Source organism: Podarcis tiliguerta, assembly GCF_965153285.1.
Source record: "Podarcis tiliguerta genome assembly, chromosome: 6".
NCBI classification, from domain to species: Eukaryota; Metazoa; Chordata; class Lepidosauria; order Squamata; family Lacertidae; genus Podarcis; species Podarcis tiliguerta.
Window position 1 is genome coordinate 58,067,805 of NC_139539.1, and position 24,836 is coordinate 58,092,640.

Sequence of the window (24,836 nt, forward strand, 5' to 3'; positions counted from 1 at the left end):
AGCCTGGAAATATAGGTGTCAGGGGTTCAGGAGAAGAGTCACAGGAGAGGGAGGAAACGGAGAGCGAGGGGGAGGAGTCTGAAGGAAATGTCAGCGACGACAGTAGTCCGAGGTCTCTGAGTCTCTCCAGTGACTCGGAGGATTCACAGAAAGGGGCCCCCATGGTCAGGGCAAGGGGAGTGCCCAGGGGGACACCTCGGGAAGAAGGGGCCAGAGGGGACTCAGAGAGTAGCAGCTGGAAATCCGGACCAGCGTCCCCCCCAGAGGGCAGTAGGGGGGAGGAGTCCAAGGCATCGGGATCAGGGAGCGCGCAGGCAGAGGGAGAACGTGAGGGAGGAGTGACCACACCCTCGTCAGGGAGCGAGGAAACGGTCATCAGGAAAGTTAAACGCGCGCCAAGTTCAAATGTACAGGAGGGCGGCAAGGTGGGCAGCCCGGGTAGGGAGCCAGGTCCTAAAGCCCGACGAAGAGAGGGGGAGGAGTCAGACGGGTCAACGTCTGCGTCAGAAGAGTCCAGGAGAGAAGAGACCCAGGGGGGTAGTAAGACCCAGAGGAAGAGAGAGAGAAGGAAGAGGTGGAGTAAGATTAGAGTCTTAAACTGGTGCACAGGGGGTGGGGACTCAGACAGAGCTTCGCCGGTCTAAAGTCCAGACGTAGAGCTGGGACGCTGAGACTTGGAAATGGAGACTATTCTTCAATAAAGACTTTGATACTGTACTACCGGCTAGCGTTGGTCCTTGGTGAGCTGGGACCCGGAGCCAGCTCTGACAGTAGGCTACTAGCTTCTTAACACATTCATAAAAAATATCATTTTAGCTAGTGGAATGGCCAAGGAGGGGCAGAGTGATCTATTGCTTTTCTGCCTTCATACTTGATCATGGAGGAAGATGTTTCACTTCCTCTGAAGCTAGCACAAAAACCAATTGGGCTGTTGGAGGGAGGAATACAGAGATCCTCCCTTCTCTGCTAGCTCACTCATGTGCCATTTGGACTTCCTGGTTGCCTAAGGGCACCTGGACAGTTTTTCCAATACAAGCCTGTTTTGCGAGGGACATATTGGAAAGCAAAGGGTATTGTGTCCTAACACAAATCATATGGAGGAAAATGTCTGTGTGCGAAATCAAGAGGAAATTAACAGCATACCACACTGGGGGTGGGACAAAGATTTTTAATGTGTATTATGTGTATGTATGTGATGGGGAACAACTATACCCCACCGAAACAAAGGAGATGATATCTCAGGATAGTGACAAAATGTGGGTTTAATTTTTTTAAAAGCAGCCCAGCACATTTGGGGCTGTTATTGTTGTTAAAGGCCTCAAGGGTCAGAATGAAAAACAGCCTGAAGATATCTCCAGTTATCTTAACATTTTAGGTTGTTTTTAATTCTGGCCCCTGAGAAAGACCTTTAACACCAACAGGCCGAAATGCGCTGGGCTGTTGTTGTTTTAAACCAAATCCTAATTTTGTCAGCGCCTTGAGATAACTTCACCTTTGTTTTTGGGGATCATTTTGATGGCTTACTGTTTCTTGCATTTTGGGGAGACGAATTATAAGCTTTTTCTCAGTTGATCTGTTAGGAGTACTTACAATTTTTTGTGTTGCAAAAAGAAACTAAATAGAGGTTTTAAAACAATGCAAAATGAACACTTAAGGTAGAGAGACTTTTTCATTCAGCTTGAAAAGCTTTCCTTCACCATCAGAAACTCTGGGTAGTGTCACAAATATAGTACAAGATTCCTGTGATGGATACCTGGTGCTAGTCTTGTAGCATCTACTTATGGGGTAGAAAGAAATGGAGCTTGCTTAGAATGGAACTGCAGGTGAAGCCAACATCTCAGTTAGTAAGCACGCTTCCCTCTACAGCAGACATTTGTACTGAAGTATGGTATGGGTGGTGGCACTGGAGGGACGCGGGTGGCACTGAAGGTTAAATCACAGAGCCTAGGACTTGCTGATCAGAAGGTCAGCGGTTCGAATCCCCATGACGGGGTGAGCTCCCGTTGCTTGGTCCCTGCTCCTGCCAACCTAGCAGTTCGAAAGCACGTCAAAGTGCAAGTAGATAAATAGGTACCGCTCCGGCGGGAAGGTAAACAGCATTTCTGTGCGCTGCTCTGGTTCACCAGAAGCGGCTTAGTCATGCTGGCCACATGACCCAGAAGCTGTACGCTGGCTCCCTCGGCCAGTAAAGTCAGATGAGCGCCGCAACCCAAGTGTCCGATTGGACCTAATGGTCAGGGGTCCCTTTACCTTTACCTAGTATGGGTTGATGGGTAGGCTTGTCATAAGTCAGGAAAAGTCCTGACGTGTCCTGGTTTGGGGGCTTCCTAAAAAAGCTCAACAACTTTGCGGGTGTCAGGAATTTTACTTTTTGAAATATGGAAACCCTAGGTAAGGGAAATGTAAAACAGCAGGATGTTGCTCCATCTCCTGAATTTCTTTAGTTGTTCTTCGCATCTCTTTGTGGGTATTATGACCTCCTTTGGCAACCAGCATTGTCAGGGTGGTCTTGGGGCGGGGAATGGGACCTTCAGTTCTCTACAAAAAAAGTCCTGGGTTCAGACTGCTTGGCGTTCTTAGGTTGGCTCTTCAAATATGCATGAGATGCCTGGTAATTCATAGTTGGACAGTTCACCGTTCGCTTGTTATTGATCAGGATTTTCAAATATTAATGAGCCATTCTCTGCAGTGAGTGCCCTAAAGGAGATGGAGGAAGATGGGGGTGTGCCTGAGGATAATGAAACAGAATGCATTTCTTCATTTACTCTTATTCACTCTATTGAACGTTTATCGACATTAATTCCAGCAGGCTTTTAAAATGAATTCTGATTTTCATAGTTAGCTCTATTTTTGTTTCATTGTATTGAGTCTCCTGCACACCACTTAGGAATGGCTGTAATTAAGCGGCATTAAAATTGTTTAAATAATAGGTGTGCTGAAAACAAATAACAAAGTATACTAAGAATCCCATGCCCATCAAGAGCACTTGAACCTCCAGGTAGTACCGGCTGCATATTATAGTGACCTGTTTATATATAAAACAAACATTGGCTAAGTTTGGGGTGGCAGGAAAAGAGTTATTTGCCATAGTCTTGTTACAATACCTCATAGTCTGCATCTGTCCCCAGTGCCAAATACCTCTTCACCAAGCTAAGAAAAGTTGAGTTGTATTAGCTATGTCTATGCATTTGTACATGCCATGTGTTTATCGATTGATTTTGGTGTGAGCCTCTTTGAGGGTCACCGAAAGATAAGTGGATTAAAAAAGAAGAAGGAATAAAGTAGGAGCATCTATGACCTTAGTTTGCCAAAGTACCCTCATTGCCATCCTCTTAGTAGAAGGCAATGAGTTGCCTTAGTCGTTGTCGTTGTCGTTGTCGTCGTCGTCTTCTTCGTCTTCTTCGTCTTCTTCTTCTTCTTCTTCTTCTTCTTCTTCTTCTTCTTCTTCTTCTTCCTCCTCCTCCTCCTCCTCACTCACACGCTAAAGTATATTCATTACTGCTCAATACAGCAAAGAGCCAAAGGACAAGTTGTTGAAAGATGGTACTAAACTGAAAACAATGGGACTTACATCTCAGTAGACATTACAGCATTTGAAGTAATTCTTTGAAACATCCGCCTTAAATTGTAACTATTTATAATAACATTTTCAAGTTGTCATATTTCTATCTGTTTGTTTGTCTGTCTGTCTATCTATCTATCTATCTATTTATATCTATCTCTATCTCGTACCCCGCCCAGAGACTGTTTTGTTAATGGGTGATATAAAAATGCTCCAATTAAATAGAATGGGTAAAATGTTTAGCACTTTTTGGATGCTCAGTACAAACTCATCTCACAGGGCAGGAAATTGAAGCAATTAAATGCACAAATCGTCATCTCATCTGTCCTCCCAGTTGAACGACGTGGCCCAGGGAGAGAGAGGAAAATAGTGGAAGTAAACAGCTGGCTTCGCAAATGGTGTAAACAGGAACGGTTTGGATTCTTAGATCACGGACTGCAGTTTCTGGAAGATGGACTTCTGGCAAGCGATGGGCTGCACCTCACAACGGTTGGGAGGAATGTTTTTGCCAAAAAACTAAGAAACCTCATCAGGAGGGCTTTAAACTGACTAATGTGGGGGAGGGAGACAGCGCTCCTGAAGGTAGGAGTCTATTAATTGATGAAGATGATCATCCAAATGTCATAGACCAAATGGAGCAAACAGCAAGCAGACCTAGTGGTGGGAGGGAAAAATCCTTAAATAAGAGACACGGGGGAATGACTAATGGACTTCAATGTCTGTACACTAATGCACAAAGCATGGGAAATAAACAAGATGAGCTTGAGCTCTTGGTACAGCAAACTAAATATGACATAATAGGCATCACTGAAACCTGGTGGGATAAGTCCCACGATTGGAATGTAAAAATGGAGGGATACAATCTATTTCAGAGAAACAGAACAGACAAGAAAGGAGGAGGAGTGGCGTTATATGTCAGGGATGTGTATACCTGTGAAGAGATCCAAGATTTAGAACCTCAAAGCCAAAGTGAGAGCATTTGGGTCAAAATTAAGGGAGAGAAGAATAATAGTGACCTCATTGTGGGAGTTTACTATAGATCCCCAAGCCAAACGGAGGACATAGATGATGCCTTCCTGGAACAGATGGCCAAGCATGCAAAAGGAAGGGAGATAGTAGTAATGGGGGACTTCAATTACCCAGATATTTGTTGGATGTCAAACTCAGCCAAGAGCATAAGGTCAAACAGATTCCTCACTGGCCTTGCAGACAACTTCATTGTCCAGAAAGTGGGAGAAGCAACAAGAGGAACAGCCATTTTAGATCTGGTCCTAACCAATGTCGATGACCTGGTTAATGGGGTAGAAGTGGAAGGATCATTAGGTGCAAGTGATCATGCTCTTCTGAAGTTTACTATACAACGGAAAGGAGCAGCCAAGCATACTAGGACTCAATTTCTTGACTTTAAGAAAGCCGACTTCATAAAACTTAGGGAAGTGCTGGGTGAGATCCCATGGACAGTAATGCTAAAAGGAAAGGGAGTTCATGATGGCTGGGAGTTTGTTAAGAGGGAGATAGTAAAAGCACAACTTCAGGCAATACCAATGAGACGGAAACATGGAAGGTGCCTAAAGAAGCCAGGGTGGCTATCTAAAGAACTTTTAACTGAGTTAAGATTAAAAAAGGATGTGTACAAAAAATGGAAAAGGGGGGAAACCACCAAAGAGGAATTCAAACAAATAGCCAGCACGTGTAGACACAAAGTCAGAAAAGCTAAAGCACAGAATGAACTCAGGCTTGCTAGAGAGGTTAAAAGCAACAAAAAAGGCTTCTATGGGTATGTTCGTAGCAAAAGGAAGAACAAAGAAACAGTGGAGTCACTCAGAGGAGAAGATGGTGAAATGCAAACAGGGGACACAGAAAGGGCTGAACTCCTCAATGCCTTCTTTGCCTCAGTCTTCTCCGATAAAGAAAACAATGCCCGACCTGAAGAATTTGGAGGAAATGATTCAGCAGAGAAAACACAGCCCAGAATAACTAAGGAGATAGTACAAGAATACTTGGCTAGTTTAGATGTATTCAAGTCTCCAGGGCCAGATGAACTGCATCCAAGAGTATTAAAAGAACTGGCAGATGTGATCTCAGAACCACTGGCAGTCATCTTTGAGAATTCCTGGAGAACAGGCGAAGTCCCGGCAGACTGGAGGAGGGCAAATGTTGTCCCTATTTTCAAAAAGGGGAAAAGAGAGGACCCAAATAATTACCGCCCAGTCAGTCTAACATCAATACCAGGGAAGATTCTGGAGCAGATCATTAAGCAAACAATCTGTGAGCACCTAGAAAGGAATGCTGTGATCACCAATAGTCAGCATGGATTTCTGAAAAATAAGTCATGTCAGACTAACCTGATCTCATTTTTTGACAGAATTACAAGCCTGGTAGATGAAGGGAACGCAGTGGATGTAGTCTACCTTGATTTCAGCAAGGCATTTGACAAGGTGCCCCATGATATTCTTGTAAAGAAGCTGGTAAAATGCGGTCTTGACTATGCTACCACTCAGTGGATTTGTAACTGGCTGACTGACCGGACCCAAAGGGTGCTCATCAATGGTTCCTCTTCATCCTGGAGAAGAGTGACTAGTGGGGTGCCACAGGGTTCTGTCTTGGGCCCGGTCTTATTCAACATCTTTATCAACGACTTGGATGATGGACTCAAGGGCATCCTGATCAAATTTGCAGATGACACCAAACTGGGAGGGGTGGCTAACACCCCAGAAGACAGGATCACACTTCAAAACGACCTTGACAGATTAGAGAACTGGGCCAAAACAAACAAGATGAATTTTAACAGGGAGAAATGTAAAGTATTGCACTTGGGCAAAAAAAATGAGAGGCACAAATACAAGATGGGTGACACCTGGCTTGAGAGCAGTACATGTGAAAAGGATCTAGGAGTCTTGGTTGACCACAAACTTAACATGAGCCAACAGTGTGACGCGGCAGCTAAAAAAGCCAATGCAATTCTGGGCTGCATCAATAGGAGTATAGCATCTAGATCAAGGGAAGTTATAGTGCCACTGTATTCTGCTCTGGTCAGACCTCACCTGGAGTACTGTGTCCAGTTCTGGGCACCACAGTTCAAGAAGGACACTGACAAACTGGAACGTGTACAGAGGAGGGCAACCAAAATGGTCAAAGGCCTGGAAACAATGCCTTATGAGGATCGGCTAAGGGAGCTGGGCATGTTTAGCCTGGAGAAGAGGAGGTTAAGGGGTGATATGATAGCCATGTTCAAATATATAAAAGGATGTCACATAGAGGAGGGAGAAAGGTTGTTTTCTGCTGCTCCAGAGAAGCGGACACGGAGCAATGGATACAAACTACAAGAAAGAAGATTCCACCTCAACATTAGGAAGAACTTCCTGACAGTAAGAGCTGTTCGACAGTGGAATTTGCTGCCAAGGAGTGTGGTGGAGTCTCCTTCTTTGGAGGTCTTTAAGCAGAGGCTTGACAACCATATGTCAGGAGTGCTCTGATGGTGTTTCCTGCTTGGCAGGGGGTTGGACTCGATGACCCTTGTGGTCTCTTCCAACTCTATGATTCTATGATTCTATGATTCTATGAAATGAAAAAGGGGTAAATGTGTGTGTGTGGGGAAGAGACTTCGGCTATTCCACCTGCCATAGAACCCAGTGTGTTTTGACTATAAACCGTTTTGGCTTTAAGTGTGATCCCCAGAACATAACCTGCACATAATTTGTGGCCCTGCTGGGTTCCTTTTGCAGTTGCGAAGCTAAGAATCTGTAAAATTGACTATTCTTCATAAGTTTATGGCTGAGATGGGGTTTTGAATTTGGAGACTACTTGATTCACAGATCAAAATCTTAACTAGTTTTTCAGCATGTACAGGGATTTAGAAAACCAAGGTTGATCCTAAAGTAGGAGAAAACCAGTCTTCAGCTCTGGGGGCCTGTCACATAAGCAGTCTTAACTCTGTTTGGAAGAGCATGCAGATGTGTGCCCTCCCTGGGCTTTTGAACATGCTCTTCAGGGATGATGGTAATGTGAAAGAGCAATTGGGTTTACACTCCGCATCCCACACCCATATTTTGTATTTAAGTAATCTTTCAGGAACCTAAACCCTTTCAGCAATGACCCTACTTTAGATATTCATATTTGTGTGTGTGTTTTGCCTGTATGCAATTCTGAAAATATATAACTGACTTGTTCTTCACAGAAAGTTGTCTGTGGGATAGATGTTTCTCAGATTCGAGGATTGGGCTTTGATGCTACCTGTTCCCTTGCTGTTTTGGACACTCATTTCAAGCCCTTGGCGGTCAACTCTGAAGGTAAGACTTTCTAATAGAACACTGAGATTTTCAGCATTAAAGTGAAATACAATGTTAAAAAAAAAAGAAATCTATTTAACAACAATTCAGCAGGTAGCTATGAAATTAAAATAGGAAAGACTTGTACCACAAGTTCTCCCTGATGTCTCCTGCATGGCTTTATTTGAAATGCTTGTGTCCAAGGCCACAGTCATTGCTTTATCTAGCAAGAATTAAACGAGAGTTGCTGAAAGATTTTGCTTAAAGTTACATATTAGCTGAATTTGGAGAAGTCAACTGAAACAGTTCTAGGAACAGAGAGAGAGGGATGGGAAACTTGTGACCTTCCAGTGCTTGTTTGGCTACAGTCTTCTTTGCCTGCGTTGGCTAAGGCTGATGGCAGTTGCAGTCCAATAACACACAGAGGGCCACAGACTTCCCATCTCTGCTATTGGATTAGAGGACTATGGTCTCAGGGCTGTGGTCCAAAGGCCAGGGGCACATGCAGCAACCATTGTACTGAAAATGAGCAGGTCTGGGTCTCATCAGAGTCTGGATGGGAGACCACCTAGGAGACCTCCCCAGGCATGTTGGCCTTGAGGAAAGTCAGGATATAAATTCATTAAATAATTATGGGGCTAGGTGGGTTACCCATATCTAAATTAGAAATAACTCTAAGATTGGCCTTGTTTTATAAGGAGAACACAACAGAAACATCATTCTGTGGATGGACCATCGTGCAGCTGACCAAGTAGCACGCATCAACGGGACACGGCACAGAGTCTTGTGCTTTGTTGGTGGTGCAATGTCCGCCGAGATGCAGCCACCTAAGTTGCTGTGGATGAAAGAAGTGAGTATGTCTAAAAAGGCAACAGAATTTTGGTTATGTGCCAAGAAGCTTTGGTTCTCCTAAACTCAAACCTACATTCAATTATAATGAAACATGGTGTGTGTGTGTGTGTGTGTGTGTGTGTGTTTTAAAAAACCTCTGGAGTCTTCTCATTAAGTCAAGAGAGAGTTCTAACTATTGACAAAAACAAAGGTTTAGATGGTGAGTCCTTGGGAGAAGTCTTCTGAGGCTTTCTGTTTTTACGCCAGCTTTCCCTGTTCATTTTTGTGCAAGCCTTTGTTCTCAGCTGGAGAGCCTGGCATCTTGTGTATTTGGCTTTAGGAATGTGAGATCAAGCCTGTATGATTTGCTAACTAAAGAAAATGTTACATCCAAGCACAAATGTGGCCGTAGGGCATAGTGTTGTTAATGTTCACCAGCTTTTGTAGCCTAGTAGGTTGGAGAGCGATGCGACCAGGGCCCAATCCAGCTGTGCGGGTGTGTTTATCCACTTCAGAGTTTGCAACTAGGATTCCTAGCAATTGATTCTACTGGTGCTTTGCTGACTGAAGGGGTGTGTAGCAGGAAAGAGCTCTTGTGGGAAATCTGCTTTTTTCCTAGTGCAGCTGCCATCTTTTGTCTCTCATTTGCTGTGGCCTGAACGTGCAACGTCTTTACAGTAATATAGATGGAAGAGCAAGAAACTGTCACACTGTAGTTTGTCACCCTGGCTGCAGATAACAAAGGTGAACCAGTTGACTCCAGAACTCTTCTTCCATTGCACATTCTTAAGGGCACCAAAGTGTTTCTAGAGATTGTCATAAACTGATAGGGCACTCTCATTTTAGGGTGCACCCCAACTCAGGAAGAGCATCCTCCATATAAGGGAAGCAAAATAATGTAGGATTCCATCGTCTTTTCAGAAGACGGAGTTGTTCCCTCGGCCTTAATTGGCTGTTAATGGTTGGGTCCGACATAGTTATTGCTGTATTTGTATTATTAATTGTATGTTATATTTAATAGTTTTATTAAGTCATTGCTTTCCAAGGTGAAAAGTATTTTAAATAAATGTGGGATGAGGGAGAGAAGGGGAACAGTGACTATATGAAGTTTGGGGGACTGTTAAAACAGTATGGCTTGAATTTACCCAGTTAAAATGATTTAGTCAATCGGACAAACATAAGGAAATGTTTCTTTACCTAATATTTGCAGGATTCATCCCCTTCAGTTGTGATGAACTGGAGGTCGGTCATTGACCTTTGGTGTGATAGATTAGAATGGAACGTTTAGCTTGAAAGTGTTTAGTTACCAAATGCTAGGGACAATAGAGGAAAGTTGTTTTCGAACGTAATCCATTCCAGAAGACCGTTTTGAGTTCCGAACCATTTGAAAACCGAAGCCAAAGGGCGGCCTGCAAATTTAGAAGAGAAAATTGAAAAAAACTCAGCGGAAGCTGTTCGACTTCCAAGGCACGTTCAAAAATGGAAGCATTTACTTCTGGTTTTTTGGCATTCGAAAACCGAAATGTTCGACTTCCGAGACGTTTGACAACCGAGGTACCACTGTATATCGTGCCTTAATTGTGATGGCCTTAGGTTCATCTTTACTTCTCTGTGCATTGAACACTAGATTAGACAGGCCTTGGGTTGACTTGTGAGAGCAATGCATTGCATGCAGCAACTGTATTTGTGGGTAGGCGAGCTAGAAGTAGGCAGCAGTTGTTTGATTAAGGACATGGTTGCTTCTCAGCGAACAGGTGGACCTCTTAGTGTTCTCTCATTTTAAGAAAAGTTGGAGGTTCTCTGGAAAGCAGGTTCTACAGCTATTTGGTTTGAGTTTGGATGGAGGCAAGAAGATTGAGTGAAGGAACCCTTGAGGTATATATCTTCACCTTCAGTGAAGCTGAGAGTAAGGTAAAGGTAAAGGTAAAGGTACCCCTGCCCGTACGGGCCAGTCTTGACAAACTCTAGGGTTGTGCGCCCATCTCACTCAAGAGGCCGGGGGCCAGCGCTGTCCGAAGACACTTCCGGGTCACGTGGCCAGCGTGACATCGCTGCTCGGGCGAGCCAGAGCTGCACACGGAAACACCGTTTACCTTCCCTCTAGTAAGCGGTCCCTATTTATCTACTTGCACCCGGGACTGCTTTCGAACTGCTAGGTTGGCAGGCGCTGGGACCGAACAGCGGGAGCACACCCCGCCGCGGGGATTCGAACCGCCGACCTTTCGATCGGCAAGCCCTAGGCACTGAGGCTTTAACCCACAGCGCCACCCGCGTCCAGAAGCTGAGAGTGCATGATTGCAAATAATTGGCAGGGACGATCTTATGTGTGTATTCTTTGGTTTATAAAAATAATATCATACTTTCCCCCTCCTAAAACCTGAAGACTCCCTGTTAATCTTAGTGAGCCCCACCAGTGTTGTATTTTCTGTGACTTTCATCATACCTCCAAAATTGCCACCTGAGCTGTCTTGCTTCATATGCATGAAATAGCCGTGAAGCAGACAGAAGGCACTGTCTTCATAGTCTAATTCTTATGCCCTCTCTTTAGTTTAAATTTTATGTGTCTGAGGTTGATATATAGCTTCTTAATACCAACTGTCAGATGAAAGGGAAAAATGTGTGCCACTTGAATTTTTTATAACCTCCACCAGTCTGTCTTGTACATTTGGTCTCAATGATGCTTTCTGTCTCTTAATGAAGGCCAAATGTAAATTGCCCCCTGTCAGCGTACAACAGCTGGAGTCTCTTTTCCTGACTCTCATCGTAGAGTAACAAGGTGGAGGCTAGAGAAGGTCAAGGAAGTTAACTGGCAGAAGCTGATAGTGACAGATTCAAGTTAATAGGGGTTAATTAGCATTGCTTGTGGACCTTGTCATGAAATATGAATATTCACTTAAACTCCCATTCCATACGTCAGTGGTCTTCTAATTATTTATAATAGTTTTAGGAAAAGGTTGGGTTTCATACTCAGTCTTTTAAATGGGAGTCAGAAATATCAACAAATGGAGGTTGCCAACAAAAATGTTTAGTCTAGTAGCCCCAAGCAGACGAATGTGGCCACATAGGGAAATAAGTGCGTGTGAAAATATAAGATCTCTGTGGCTTGCCAGGATTGATGTTGTGGATGTGGAGTAGTTAATGGGAAGTTCTGTGACAATAGTCTGCCTCCCAGTGCTCGGGGAATAGGATTTGTCACTTCTGGCTGTCAGTGCAAAACAACCTACAGTGGTACCTCGGGTTACATACGCTTCAGGTTACAGACTCTGCTAACCCAGAAATATTGCTTCAGGTTAAGAACTTTGCTTCAGGATGAGAACAGAAATCATGCTCCGGCAGCACGGCAGCAGCGGGAGGCTCCATTAGCTAAAGTGGTGCTTCAGGTTAAGAACAGTTTCAGGTTAAGTACGGACCTCCGGAACGAATTAAGTACTTAACCCGAGGTACCACTGTATATTTAGAAAAATGGATGGGCTAGTGTAGTTTCTTCTCCCCTAGTACTATATTTTTCTGTGTATAAGATGCCCCCATGTATAAGACAACCCCCCTTTTTTTAACCCCAAATTAAGAAATCTGTCCAGAAGCCAAATCCAAACCCCTCTGCATTCACCATCTGTGTATAAGATGACCCCCAATTTTTGACTATTTTTTAAAAGCAAAAAACGTCTTATACATAGAATAATACGGTAGTTTAAAATAGGTCTACAATTTGACATGTGTGTTTGCATGGGTGTTCTCTGGTTATCGTACTTCTGTATTCTATGGGTTAGCTTGAGCCTTTGGTCTAATGAAGATTTTTATTCAACATTTTTATATTGTCCTTTTGGTATGTAAAGCGTCTTGGATGCTTATTTTTGCAACAGCACCGTGTGGTAGGTTGAGATCACCCAAAGTCGGGCCCTTGGTGGTTGGTAAGAGTTCTTCAAGGAAGAAGCAAGGGGTAAATAAGCAGAGAGAGGGGAAAGCCACTGTGTTTACAGAGCATCCAAACCCTGAAGGGTCATGATTTTGGTTTCATTTTTAAAAATTGCTTGGAAACAGTGGAAATTGATTAGATGTTGATTAGGGTGCATATACTAGTATTAGTTATTGCTTCTGTATTTGTCATGAAAGGTCGATTTTCTCCACTATTTTGAGTACAGTGGTACCTCAGGTTACATACGCTTCAGGTTACATACGCTTCAGGTTACACACTCTATTAAGCCATAGTGCTTCAGGTTAAGAACTTTGCTTCAGGATAAGAACAGAAACCGGGCTCTGGCGGCGCGGCGGCAGCAGGAGGCCCCCATTAGCTAAAGTGGGATGTCAGGGAACTGCCATCGGCAGGACAGGAGGTGCCAAGGCTCTCTGAGGTAGAGAGAGACTTGACACCTGAAGAGGGAACCAGTAGGGGGCGAACAGGAACGTCAAGGGAAGGAGAGTCGGAGGAATGGCTCAGAGATGCTTCCAGTGAAAACAGTGGGGAAGTCTCAGGACCTCCTATAGGAACACCCGTTCCTCGGTGGAAACTGTCACGCAGAGAGTCCAGAAGACGTGTTTCCGTTAAGGAGCTTTTATGTTGGAAACGTTTCCGAAAGCAGCCACTTTCGGATTCTGCTAGCGACTGACGCAGCCATGCTGGAGGGGCTCCGTCACAGGCAGAGGTTTGAGAAGCTGTTCAAACTCTGAGGGATTGCAATTTACACACAAGCAGCTCTTCATCCCATCACAGCAATCCGAAAGACACCGACAGCTAGCTTGTGCCAGGGAGAGGCATCATGAGCGAACCAGCAGGAACCGGAGGGGCAGCTGGAGGAGGTCCAAGCCTGGAGGAAAGGTATAGGACGTTGGAAATCCAGCTTGCCTTGCGTTTAATGTGGCCACATTGGGAGGAGCTCCCATTATTTTGGGGATGAGCTGGCTGGCACTTCACGATCCTCTAGTGGGATGGCACCAGAGGGTGGTCTCCTTTGGGTCGGCGCATTGCCTGGAACACTGCAAGCAGGGGAAGGATCCAGGGGGAGCCAAGATCACCTTAGCTGGGATGGAGGTAATGAAGCAAGGGGAGGTGCCTCCGCAATATGCAGATCTGAGCAACGTATTCAGCGAAAGAGAAGCGGACAAACTGCCGCCGCATAGACCCTTTGACTGTCAAATCAACCTACTCCCGGGGGCTCAACTCCCAGTGGGCAAGCTGTACGCCATGTCAGACAGGGAGATGCAGGAGCTGAGGGAGTTCATTGACAAAAACCTGAAGAGGGGTTTCATCAGAGAGTCCCGAGCGGTGGGGGGCAGCCCAGTGTTTTTTGTGGACAAAAAAAACACAGATAAGCCGAGACTTGTAGTGGATTTCAGGGCCCTAAACGCCGTGTCGGAACCCCTGGCCTTTCCTATGCCCCGAATTGATGACATTCTGACCAGGGTGAGGAAGGGGAAGATTTTTACAAAACTGGACCTGCGGGGGGCGTATAATCTGATACGAATAAGGAAGGGGGATGAATGGAAGACCACCATGTTCACCCCTTTGGGAGCATTTGAATACCTCGTAATGCCCTTCGGTCTCCAAGCCGGCTCCGCATGTTTTCAAGCTTTCATCAACCACGTCCTGGGGCCGTTGCTCTACAAGAATTGTGTGGCCTTTTTGGATGACGTGTTGGTGTATTCGGAAAATGAAGAGCAGCATGTGAGGGACGTGAGAGAAGTGTTGGGCCGGCTGCAAGCCAATCAGCTGTGGGTGAAACTGGAGAAGTGCCAGTTTCATGCCAAGGAGGTGGAATTCCTGGGGTACCGCCTGTCAGACCAAGGATTGGCCATGGATCCAGGCAAGGTCCAGGTGGTGCTGGAATGGAAGACACCGAAAACCAAGAAGGATGTGCAAAGATTCCTGGGGTTTGGGAACTTTTATCGGAAGTTCATCAAGAATTTTGCACACTTGACGGCGCCCATCACCGACTGCCTCAGTAGCAAGAAGAAATTTGTTTGGACGGCGGAGGCGGAGAGAGCTTTTGAAGAACTGAAAAGGGCTTTCGCTTCGGAAGAACAACTTCTGCATGTGGACCTACAGAAGCCCATGAGGGTGGAGACAGACGCGTCAGACAGAGCGGTGGGGGCTGTGCTTCTTCAGCCGGGAAGAAATACGTCGGAGTGGAGACCGTGTGCCTTTTTCTCGAGGAAGCTGAATAAGTCCGAGCGGAACTACACGGTGTATGACAGGGAACTACTTGCCATTCACGAAGCGTTCAGGAGGTGGAGACATTTATTGATTGGGGCACAACACAAGGTGCAAGTGTGCACCGACCACAAGAATTTGGAGTATTGGAGAACAGCTCGAGTACTCAACCAACGGCAAGTGAGATGGGCACAGGAATTTTCCAAATTCCACTTTGAGATTTGTTATGTACCAGGCCCAGAGAACGTCAGGGCGGACGCTCTCTCACGCAAACCAGAGTACTTGGAAGGGGAGGGGGCAAGCGAAGAAAGACATGTCATTCCTGAGGACCGCTGGGTGTGTGGGGCGGCGCTGGTGGGGAGACGAGAGCTGGTAGAAGAAACGGAAACTGACGAATATGCCCAAAATAAGCTCAGAGGCCTCAGGGGAGAGGGTGAGAGCCCGGAGGGTTTTGAAGAAAGAAATGGGGCATTGTATTACAAAGGGGCACTGTATATACCAGAAGGTGAATTGAGAGGGAGGGTACTCAAGCAGTTGCATGATAGTCCCACGGCGGGACATTTTGGACAACACAAGACCATGTGGATGGTCACCAGGGAGTTTTGGTGGCCCAAGGTGAGGGAAGATGTAAAGGAGTATGTAAGAGGGTGTGACCAATGCCAGAGGGCCAAGGGGGAAAGAAGGGCGCCGGCAGGGTTATTGGAACCACTACCCACGCCAGAACGGCCTTGGGAGGCGGTATCAATAGATTTTATGACGGATCTGCCCAAATCCAAAGGGAAGACGGCCATCATGGTAGTAGTGGACCTGTTAACTAAGATGTGCCACTTTGTAGCATGTTCACATGCAGTCACAGCGGAAGAAACAGCGAAGTTGTTTGTAGAACACGTCTTCCGGCTGCATGGCGCCCCCTTGAGGGTTGTCTCGGACCGCGGGAAACAATTTACTTCCAGGTTCTGGAGGAAGCTCATGAGCTTGCTGCACGTGGAAGTCAATTTTTCGACGGCCCGGCATCCTGAAACCAACGGGCAGGCGGAAAGAGCAAATGGCATCCTCCAACAATATCTGAGGTGCTATGTCAATGACAGAGGGAATGATTGGGTCGAAAAGCTGGCGCTGGCAGAATTTGCCTACAACAATGCGGAGCATGTGTCCACAGGGATGAGCCCCTTTTTGGCCAATTACGGGTGTCACCCCAGGGCATTCCCGGGGGAGGGGGGCGAGAGATGGAGCGTCCCAGCGGCCGAACATTTTGTAGAAGAGATGGAAGCGATCCATCGTCAGCTTCAGCTCAACTTAGAAAGGGCCAAGGCTCAATATAAGAAGCAGGCAGACAAGAACAGGAGGGAAGGTGAAACCATAAGGGTGGGGGATCAGGTGTGGTTGTCCACCCAAGGGTTGCCGTTCAAAGGGGGTTGTAAGAAATTAAGACCCAAGAGATTGGGACCCTTTGAGGTCATTCAGCAGGTCAACCCAGTGGCTTTCAAACTCCGGTTACCCAACCACATGAAATTGCATCCAGTGTTCCACAGGTCATTACTGTCACCGTACAAGGGGGGAGGTGAAGAGGAGCACACCAGGGGACCGGTCTTGGAAGAGAGGGAAAGCAGTAACCATGTAGCGGAAATCCTCGATTCCAGGTGGAAGGGCAATCAGGTGGAGTATTTAGTGGCGTGGGAAGGGGAACCGGAGTCAGAAAACACCTGGGTGACTGCAGAGGAGGTCAATGACGAGGTTTTAACAGAAACGTTCCACCAAAGATTCCCGCGGAAACCACAGCCGGTAGCAAGGTTTAGAAGGGAGTATTTCGGCACCACAGACGAGGAAGAGGAACTGGAAGGATTCGCGGAGTCGGAGTTGGAAGAAGGAACGGACTCAGATGACGAGGAGTACCGAGAGACTAGGAACCACAACGAGTGGAGAAAGGTGTTCGAAACTTCAGACGATGAGGAAGGTTCTTTCCGGGGTTTTACCTCCTCACAACCCGTAGGGGAGGAGACGGGAGGGGGTGAAGGGGGCCCTGGAGGGGAGGTGGATGTCAGGGAACTGCCATCGGCAGGACAGGAGGTGCCAAGGCTCTCTGAGGTAGAGAGAGACTTGACACCTGAAGAGGGAACCAGTAGGGGGCGAACAGGAACGTCAAGGGAAGGAGAGTCGGAGGAATGGCTCAGAGATGCTTCCAGTGAAAACAGTGGGGAAGTCTCAGGGCCCCCTATAGGAACACCCGTTCCTCGGCGGAAACTGTCACGCAGAGAGTCCAGAAGACGTGTTTCCGTTAAGGAGCTTTTATGTTGGAAACGTTTCCGAAAGCAGCCACTTTCGGATTCTGCTAGCGACTGACGCAGCCATGCTGGAGGGGCTCCGTCACAGGCAGAGGTTTGAGAAGCTGTTCAAACTCTGAGGGATTGCAATTTACACACAAGCAGCTCTTCATCCCATCACATGGTACCTCAAGTTAAGAACAGTTTCAGGTTAAGAACGGACCTCCAGAATGAATTAAGTACTTAACCCGAGGTACCACTGTAGATCTATATGAATGGAAGGACTTGTTTCTTTTTCCCTGTCTTTTAAATAACTATGATACACATATGTAAGGGATCCTAATTATTCTACAGCAGGCATAGGCAAACTCGGCCCTCCAGATGTTTTGGGACTACAGTTCCCATCATCCCTGACCACTGATCCTGTTAGCTGGGGATAATGGGAGTTGTTGTCCCAAAACATCTGGAGGGCCGAGTTTGCCTATGCCTGTTCTACAGTAACAATTCTAGAACTAAAGGATATGTTATGTTTTGATGCTTTAGAACTGAGCTGATCAACTTGTTTGGTCATTTAATAATGGAAATAAAAGAATGATGGGAAACTGAAATGGGGACAGGGAGGTGTTGTCCAGGGATACATAATAAATCCATTTATGAGCTGGGAATTTAATTTTATCTTCTGTTTGTGATCCTTGTTTTGCATCCGATGCTAAACCATGGTTTGGGGTTGCTGCTGAACCATGTCAATGGGCTGCCACAAAATATTTGGTCTATCTCCTAAAAACAGCGGCTCCAGACTTACTTGATATGGTTTTGATCATGTCAAATGCAAATGTGAATTGAAAAATTATTGAATATCCAGTTGCAGAGTCTTGTTCTGCTTTTTTTTTCCTTTCCAAGAACTAATGTACCAGCAATATATGCCATTAGGCCTTGGTGTCTTCCTGGGGATGAAATTAAAGTATGTTTTTGTTACACAAATAAGCATATTTCTGTGTGAAGAAATTAAGTTGTAGCTTTGTTTCAAAACAACCAACCAGAATGTAGCATCTCATTGTAATAATGTATTACATAGCACAATGTTGAAAGTGACAATGCTGAACGTAAGAGGAAGCAAAACAAGCACATCAAATAAACACTTAAGCCTACTTGAAGTAAAGGGTTTGTAAAGTACTTTTTGCGCAAATGGGAATCAGAGAGAGAATTGTGACTTTCTTGGGAAATGACCTACTCAGGTCACCTTTCAGAGAGCATAAAAAATAAATCTTCTGAAGTCCATTTCTCTTCCTTCTTTGTGAGAGGAGAGCACTTTTGGACGAACCATATATTAAGAGCAAGATGTGTTTGGCAGGCCTGTGCAAAGAAGTTTACACAGTGTCTGTCTGCATGGTGTCTGGCTGTGATTTCCTCTCTAAGCCTCCAGTTTTCAAGGGGATAAAATGTCACCCAGCTCACTATTGAAAACATTTCCTTTAAGAATTAAAAACATTTCTCTTAAGAACTGAGCAAGTAGAGTGTTTCTCTCTTTTTTTCTCTCTTCCCTTGTGGATTTTTGTTTCTTCTTTTTTTTACTCTCCAGCGTCTAATCCCCTCTTCCCGCTGCAAAGCATTAAATGATATTCCCATTTGCTTCCGTGAGTACGTCCTTTTTGTCTTGTGACATTTGAAATGTGACAAAACTATTGCTGCCCCCTTTTCATTTTCTGGTCTTTTTCTTCTATTATTTACAGACCCTCACAGCCCCCCACACCTGTGTATATGCCTAATAACACTTTATTTTTTTAAAAAATATATAATTTTTATTAATTTTCCAATATAAAATTATACAAAACAAAACATCCAATTTATTACTAACATCCTCTTTTTGGACTTCCACCAGCATGTCTGATAATTCTCTGTTTTGCTCACTTCTTCCACATTTCTCACTTTAGTATTGCACTACATTAATATCTTATTTTACCTTATTTTTTAAACAATATTTCTACCATACAATCTCACAGAACTGCCTTATAACACTTTAAAAATGCATCTGCCAAGTGAGGCACGCAGTTCATCTATCCGTTGAAGTGGAATCTAGTCCATGGAAACTGGTGCCACAAACCAGTTACTGCTCTTCAAGCTGTACAACGAGTCTTGAAAGCTGCTTTCTGTCCAGTGAGAAGCCTCTCAGCAGAGGTCCGATAGACACCTGTATGTCTAGATGTTTGCAATATTTTGTTTAGCCATCTTAAAGCATGCTTGTTTCCTTTCACCATCCCAGTTACATCTTATGATTGAGAGTAGATTTATATGGCTGCCCTTTTCCACTCTGCAGTGGTTTTCTTTGCAGCTGTCCTGTATTAAAATTGAAGACTCATATCCGGCACTTGAGCTGAAGTGTCCACCTCACCTCAGGGCCTGCTGTTGGCAGCACAAACACTCTGCCAGGGCTTGCTCAGCATCTTTCCACCCTGAGTTGCTGAGGAAAATCTGCTTACCTCATCCTTTGTTACTAGAAAAGCCATCTAGGGTTGTATCAGGTTTCTTGTGGTTGCTGTACAGCACCGTCACAGGGGGAAAGGGAGCATTGGCATTGTCTGCTGAGTCAGTTCTTGGCCTAGGACAATGTAGTTTTAAGAAGAGCTTCTGTGCTTCAAAATCTACAGAGAGAAGCCTTCAGATTGTAGGGTTTCCATTGGTTTCCATTAGTGATGCTGTGTTGTGATGAAGTGCCACCCTCTGACATCAGCGCTATAGTTCTGGAGCCTGAGGGATCCCATGCCTGCCCCCCGCCTCATGCCAAAAGCTTATTCCAACCACTTAATCGTGAGAAAAATAAGTGTGTATCCTGAGTGCATTTTGTTGTTGTTGTTGTTTAGTCGTGTCCGACTCTTCGTGACCCAATGGACCAGAGCATGCCAGGCACTCCTGTCTTCCACGGCCTCCCGCAGTTTGGTCAAACTCATGCTGGTAGCTTCGAGAACACTGTCCAACCATCTCGTCCTCTGTTGTCCCCTTCTCCTTGTGCCCTCCATCTTTCCCAACACCAGGGTCTTTTCCAGGCAGTCTTCTCTTCTCATGAGGTGGCCAAAGTATTGGTGCCTCAGCTTCAGGATTTGTCCTTCCAGTGAGTACTCAGGGCTGATTTCCTTAAGAATTGATAGGTTTGATCTTCTTGCAGTCCATGGGACTCTCAAGAGTCTTCTCCAGCACCATAATTCTGTAATTGTTTTGTGTCCAGGCACATGACTCGGTCGTAATAGCATGCTTGTTACGAAAAGTTGGCAGTATTGTATTCAGTGTGCCTTGCCATGAAACGGGCCATTCTGGCTGTAGAATAAAATGCCTATGAGTTCTTTGGTTGGCATGAGTTAGGGATAGATAACAACATTGAGAAATGCCTCTCTCCCATATTCAAGAGAAATAATGTACCATTTTTGCCTGAACATAGGTTGCACCCCACTCCCCACCCCCAAAATCTGTCTTTTATAAAACCTGAGTGTGACCTATAACTCATATAGGCAGAGAAGCTGTGATTTTAAAAAATCTCATTTCTAGGGTGTGGTCTGTAGTTGGGGACAGCTTATGCATGCACCAGGCCAGTTCAGTAAGTGGAAAATCTTCGAACCTGCCATTTCCTGAGCAGTTGAGTGATAACAAGTTATGTTTCAAATACATCTTAGCTCTCACACCTTACATTTCTTGGCAGTGAGGAACCAGATCTAGGAGAATGTGATATGATGACCTAACTGTAGTTTTCCACTTCTTCCATCTATGACTCAGATATGGAGAGGATTAAGATGACTCCTTTCACTCTAGGGAACAGGATGGGTGCATCGTATGATGCCTTTTGTTTTTATGATGAATTTTATATTATAGTGGATCACCCTAAGGTTTATTCTCTGGTTTTCCAAATCTGCACACATGCTTTCTACCGTTCCAGATTAGACATCTCCTCTAATACTTTCCTTTAATTTTATTTGCACACTTTTGCATGACGCAGCATCTTTCTTCATTCTTCTTGCCCTTCGCATTGCCTGTCTCCAGACAAATATGGAAGTAAACCAAGAGAGAAACCCAGCTGAACTCACCAGTGTGAATGATTTTTCAGTCAGGGTTGGGTTTTTTTTGGACGGGGCTGTTTTTATTAATCACAGCTCAGCAATACCATTATTGGGACCAATCAGAATGTCACAAACGTGTGACAACCATTTGAGTTCTCTAGAATGCTTTAATCAGACAAGATACTATAGGAGTGAGGAAGGCAAGGATGAAAAAATATATATAAAAAAAATTAGGCTGAAGTTTGTATCCGTGTGGTCAGCTTGTAGGCTCAGTTCCAAGATGGAGATTGCAGACTGCACAGGTCCCTTATAGCTGCTACAGAGATATCAAGTTATACACCTAGAATTCTTGGATAAAGAAACAATGGCTGCTCCCCATTTGTGAGCAATTAAATCTGGCTTGTAACCAGATCTGTCCTTTAAACGAAGCGTTTAGACTCCTGGTGCAACAGAGAAGTAAAACAAAAAACCCAAACATGCCAGTCTTTCATTTAGCAAAGCAAGTAATGGATTTTGGATGGCGTAGTTGATACCAAATTTCATATTCAAAATATAATTTCAGTCTGGTATGAGTTTAATGCGTGTAACGTTTGACTAATATATAGGTAAATGGTAAAGGACAGAGACAGCGGTGATGTATAGAATGGAGACATACAACAACTTTTCAAACAGAGTGGGAAATGCTTCAAATGTGGTGACTTTCTATGCATCTGATTATTACTTCTGTGTAGCAGCAAAGTCTTAACTATGTAGACTGATACATACTATTCTTTTGTGTGTGTGTGTTATGTGTTGTGAAGCCACAATCTGTTTTTGGTATGTGTACAATTTATAGTTTATATGCTGTAGCCTAGTTAGAATTGTTTGCTGTGTCAGGTATTTGAAATGGCACTTGTGAGTCTTAGGATTCTTGATACAGTGCCATGTTTTAGCTTATACTTGCAGAATATGTTCGTAAAATGCACTTGGATCTGGCGACATTTTCCTGTAACCTTCTGTGGCTTAGAATGTTGGACCATGACTGGGAAGGTGTGGGTTCAAATCACCACTTGGTCATGAAGTCCACTGGGGAATCGCCACCTTGCATGCCACTGGGTCAATCACCACCTCACAGCCCAACTCCTTTTATAGATTCTCCCCTGCAGATTCTCCTCTGCAGCACATAAAACACCATAGGTCTTGACTTGTAGAAAGGAAGGTGCCATGGTGAGTCAGGCTATTGGGCTATTCATCTTAGTATTGTCTACGACGACTGGCAGTGACTCTCCAAGGTTTCAAATTGGAGCCTTATCCAGTCCTACCTGGAGATGCCAGGAATTGAAACTCCTACCTCCTGCATGCACAACAGGTGCTCTGCTGCTGAGTTGCAGCCCTTTCCTTTATGTAGTTCTTTCACTCACCCACCACCCACTTCTTCGGACTCTGGGATAATGCTCTCATGGGAAGGAATTGCTTTATGAATGGTTCTCCGTTGACCCAGGGCTTTTGATGGTTATCTCCTTCCACCGTGAAACAGCACTCCAGAGACTTCTGTGCCACGAAGATAATGTGTTGGGTGTTGCCCCATATGATGTGCCTTCAGTACCCTTTTCCTGCCTGCCATATCATCTATGAAAAGCTTGCTGTGTTTTTAAAAAATTAATCACTGCTCGTTACTCATTACTGTGTTTTTATATCCCAGTTGGAGAGCCATATTGTGCCAAAAGGCATCTGTTATGCTTTCCTTCTGTAACGAACATGGTGTCCAGCAGTTATATCCAAAAGATAGAATCATAGAATTGGAAGGGACCCTGAGGACCATCTAGTCCAACCCCCTGCAATGCAGGAATCTTTTGCCCAACGTGGGGCTCAAACTTACGACTCTGAGATTGAGTCTCATGCTCTACCTGTTGTGCTTCAACACCAGAGATGCATTGTGGGCAGGGGTTAGTTTGTGGAGAGGTGTTCTTGAGTTGTGGCGTGTGTTTCGGGAATTAGATTAGTTCCCCCATTGATCTAGCATGCTTCATTCACACTTCATTTATTAGAGGAGAGGAATGGGATATTCCCTTGCACATGCTTTATTTCACAGGGCAGAAGGCCAGAGCATAATATCTTGGCAATTAATAACAAATGGCAACTACTTTGTAATCACTCCAGTTCTCTTTCTCTCCCTTCCTTGTTTGAAGGAGTCTGGCATATTTATGATGTTCACTTCTTCATTTACAAGCAGCTTTTTTCATGCTTCTTTTATTCCCTCTTGTCACCTTTGACCCACAATGACTAGCAAAACAGAGATGCTAGAAATTCCTTCTATCAAAAACATTCTTTGGATAGTTGAGAGAATGAGGAGGGAGCAACGAGTGGTTCTCCTTGTCCCCATCCTCTGAGGCATCGGAAATAGTCTCAACATGAAACAATCGCCAGGTATTATAAATGGGTGCTGAAATCTCTATAACTCCCCCCCCCCTCTTGGCTTCCAGTGGAATGAGTTTTCACTAATGTGGAAGGGGAAGAAAAGGAAAAGCAAGATCAGTTCCTCCCTGTGACATTCTTATACTTGCCAGTTCACCACTGTTTTAAGCAAACACAGCAAATATCAGATTCATTGAAATAAACAAGGCCTACTTTCCTTTAAGATTAGAGGGGCTAGAAAAATATTTCAGATGCCTAGAAGATACCTTTGGTATAAAATGTTTAGGAGAGATAGGAACCTGGCGATTGTTTTAGTTATTACTCTTTTTCTTGGAGGTTATAAAAGGAAAGATAAGCATGTTGCAGGCATGGCCTAAGTACATTAAATCTTCCCTAACTTCAGAAAGCTGAATCAAGAAAGTAAGAAACACAGGGAAAGGGAAAGGCCAGAAATCGAAGAAAATACTAATCATCTGTTCGGTTCAAAAAGAGCTTTAAGTAATCAATTGGTGTCTCACATGTCTTTAAAGTAAGACAAAAACAGTTAAGAAAATGTCCAGGAGAATATTTCCAGACAATAGTATCTTGAGTACACAAATCACTAAAAAGAGAGTGCACTGAATCCAAACATTTGAGAATAAACATTCTGCAATATAGAGCAACTGCACCTTTTCCATCCACCCTTGGTGATGACCCTCAAATATGCCTGACATCTGGTAAATGGATTGCTCATTCATGCCTCCATGTGCTGGCTAGATTAAAAGTTGAAAATGCTTTCAGGCCAAGGTCCAAACGAACAATGGCAGTTCTAAAATAACTCCTGTATCATATAGTCCATGAAGTCCCACCCCCCACAATGCTGTCGAGGAAACAGTCGGAGACTGGAAATGGACATGGACTTGAACTGTCTTGTTATGGATGTGGAACATCAGGTCTTTTACACATTTCATTGCAATCAGTTGAAAACTTCCCTAAGGTCTCTTTGGCTGCAGGTCTGCTTCCAAGCTCATTCCCATAGCATGGTGAGGAAGAGATCTTGTCTATGGAAGTACACCCAAAAACTGCCAAGAGGTTTCCTGAGCTGGTAGATTTGCTGCTAAGTACTTTCCCAAGAAGCCATTAATACTGTGGTACCTCGGGTTTGAGGGACGCGGGTGGCGCTATGGGTTAAACCACAGAGCCTAGGACTTGCTGATCAGAAGGTCAGCGGTTCAAATCCCCGCGACAGTGTGAGCTCCCGTGGCTCGGTCCCAGCTCCTGCCAACCTAGCAGTTTGAAAGCACGTCAAAGTGCAAGTAGATAAATAGGTACCGCTCCAGCGGGCAGGCAAAC

The 24,836-nt window shown here is 44.7% G+C and overlaps 1 protein-coding gene across 1 annotated transcript in view; it reads left to right on the top strand.

Moving 5' to 3' along the window:
* The window catches only part of FGGY (FGGY carbohydrate kinase domain containing), a 152,970-nt gene that overhangs the window by 10,301 nt on the left and 117,833 nt on the right, over positions 1 to 24,836 (top strand). The window contains exons 3-4 of the mRNA XM_083448134.1: positions 7,740 to 7,851; positions 8,529 to 8,680. Coding sequence (XP_083304260.1) covers positions 7,740 to 7,851; positions 8,529 to 8,680 — 264 coding nt within the window. The remainder of the gene's footprint in view (positions 1 to 7,739; positions 7,852 to 8,528; positions 8,681 to 24,836) is intronic.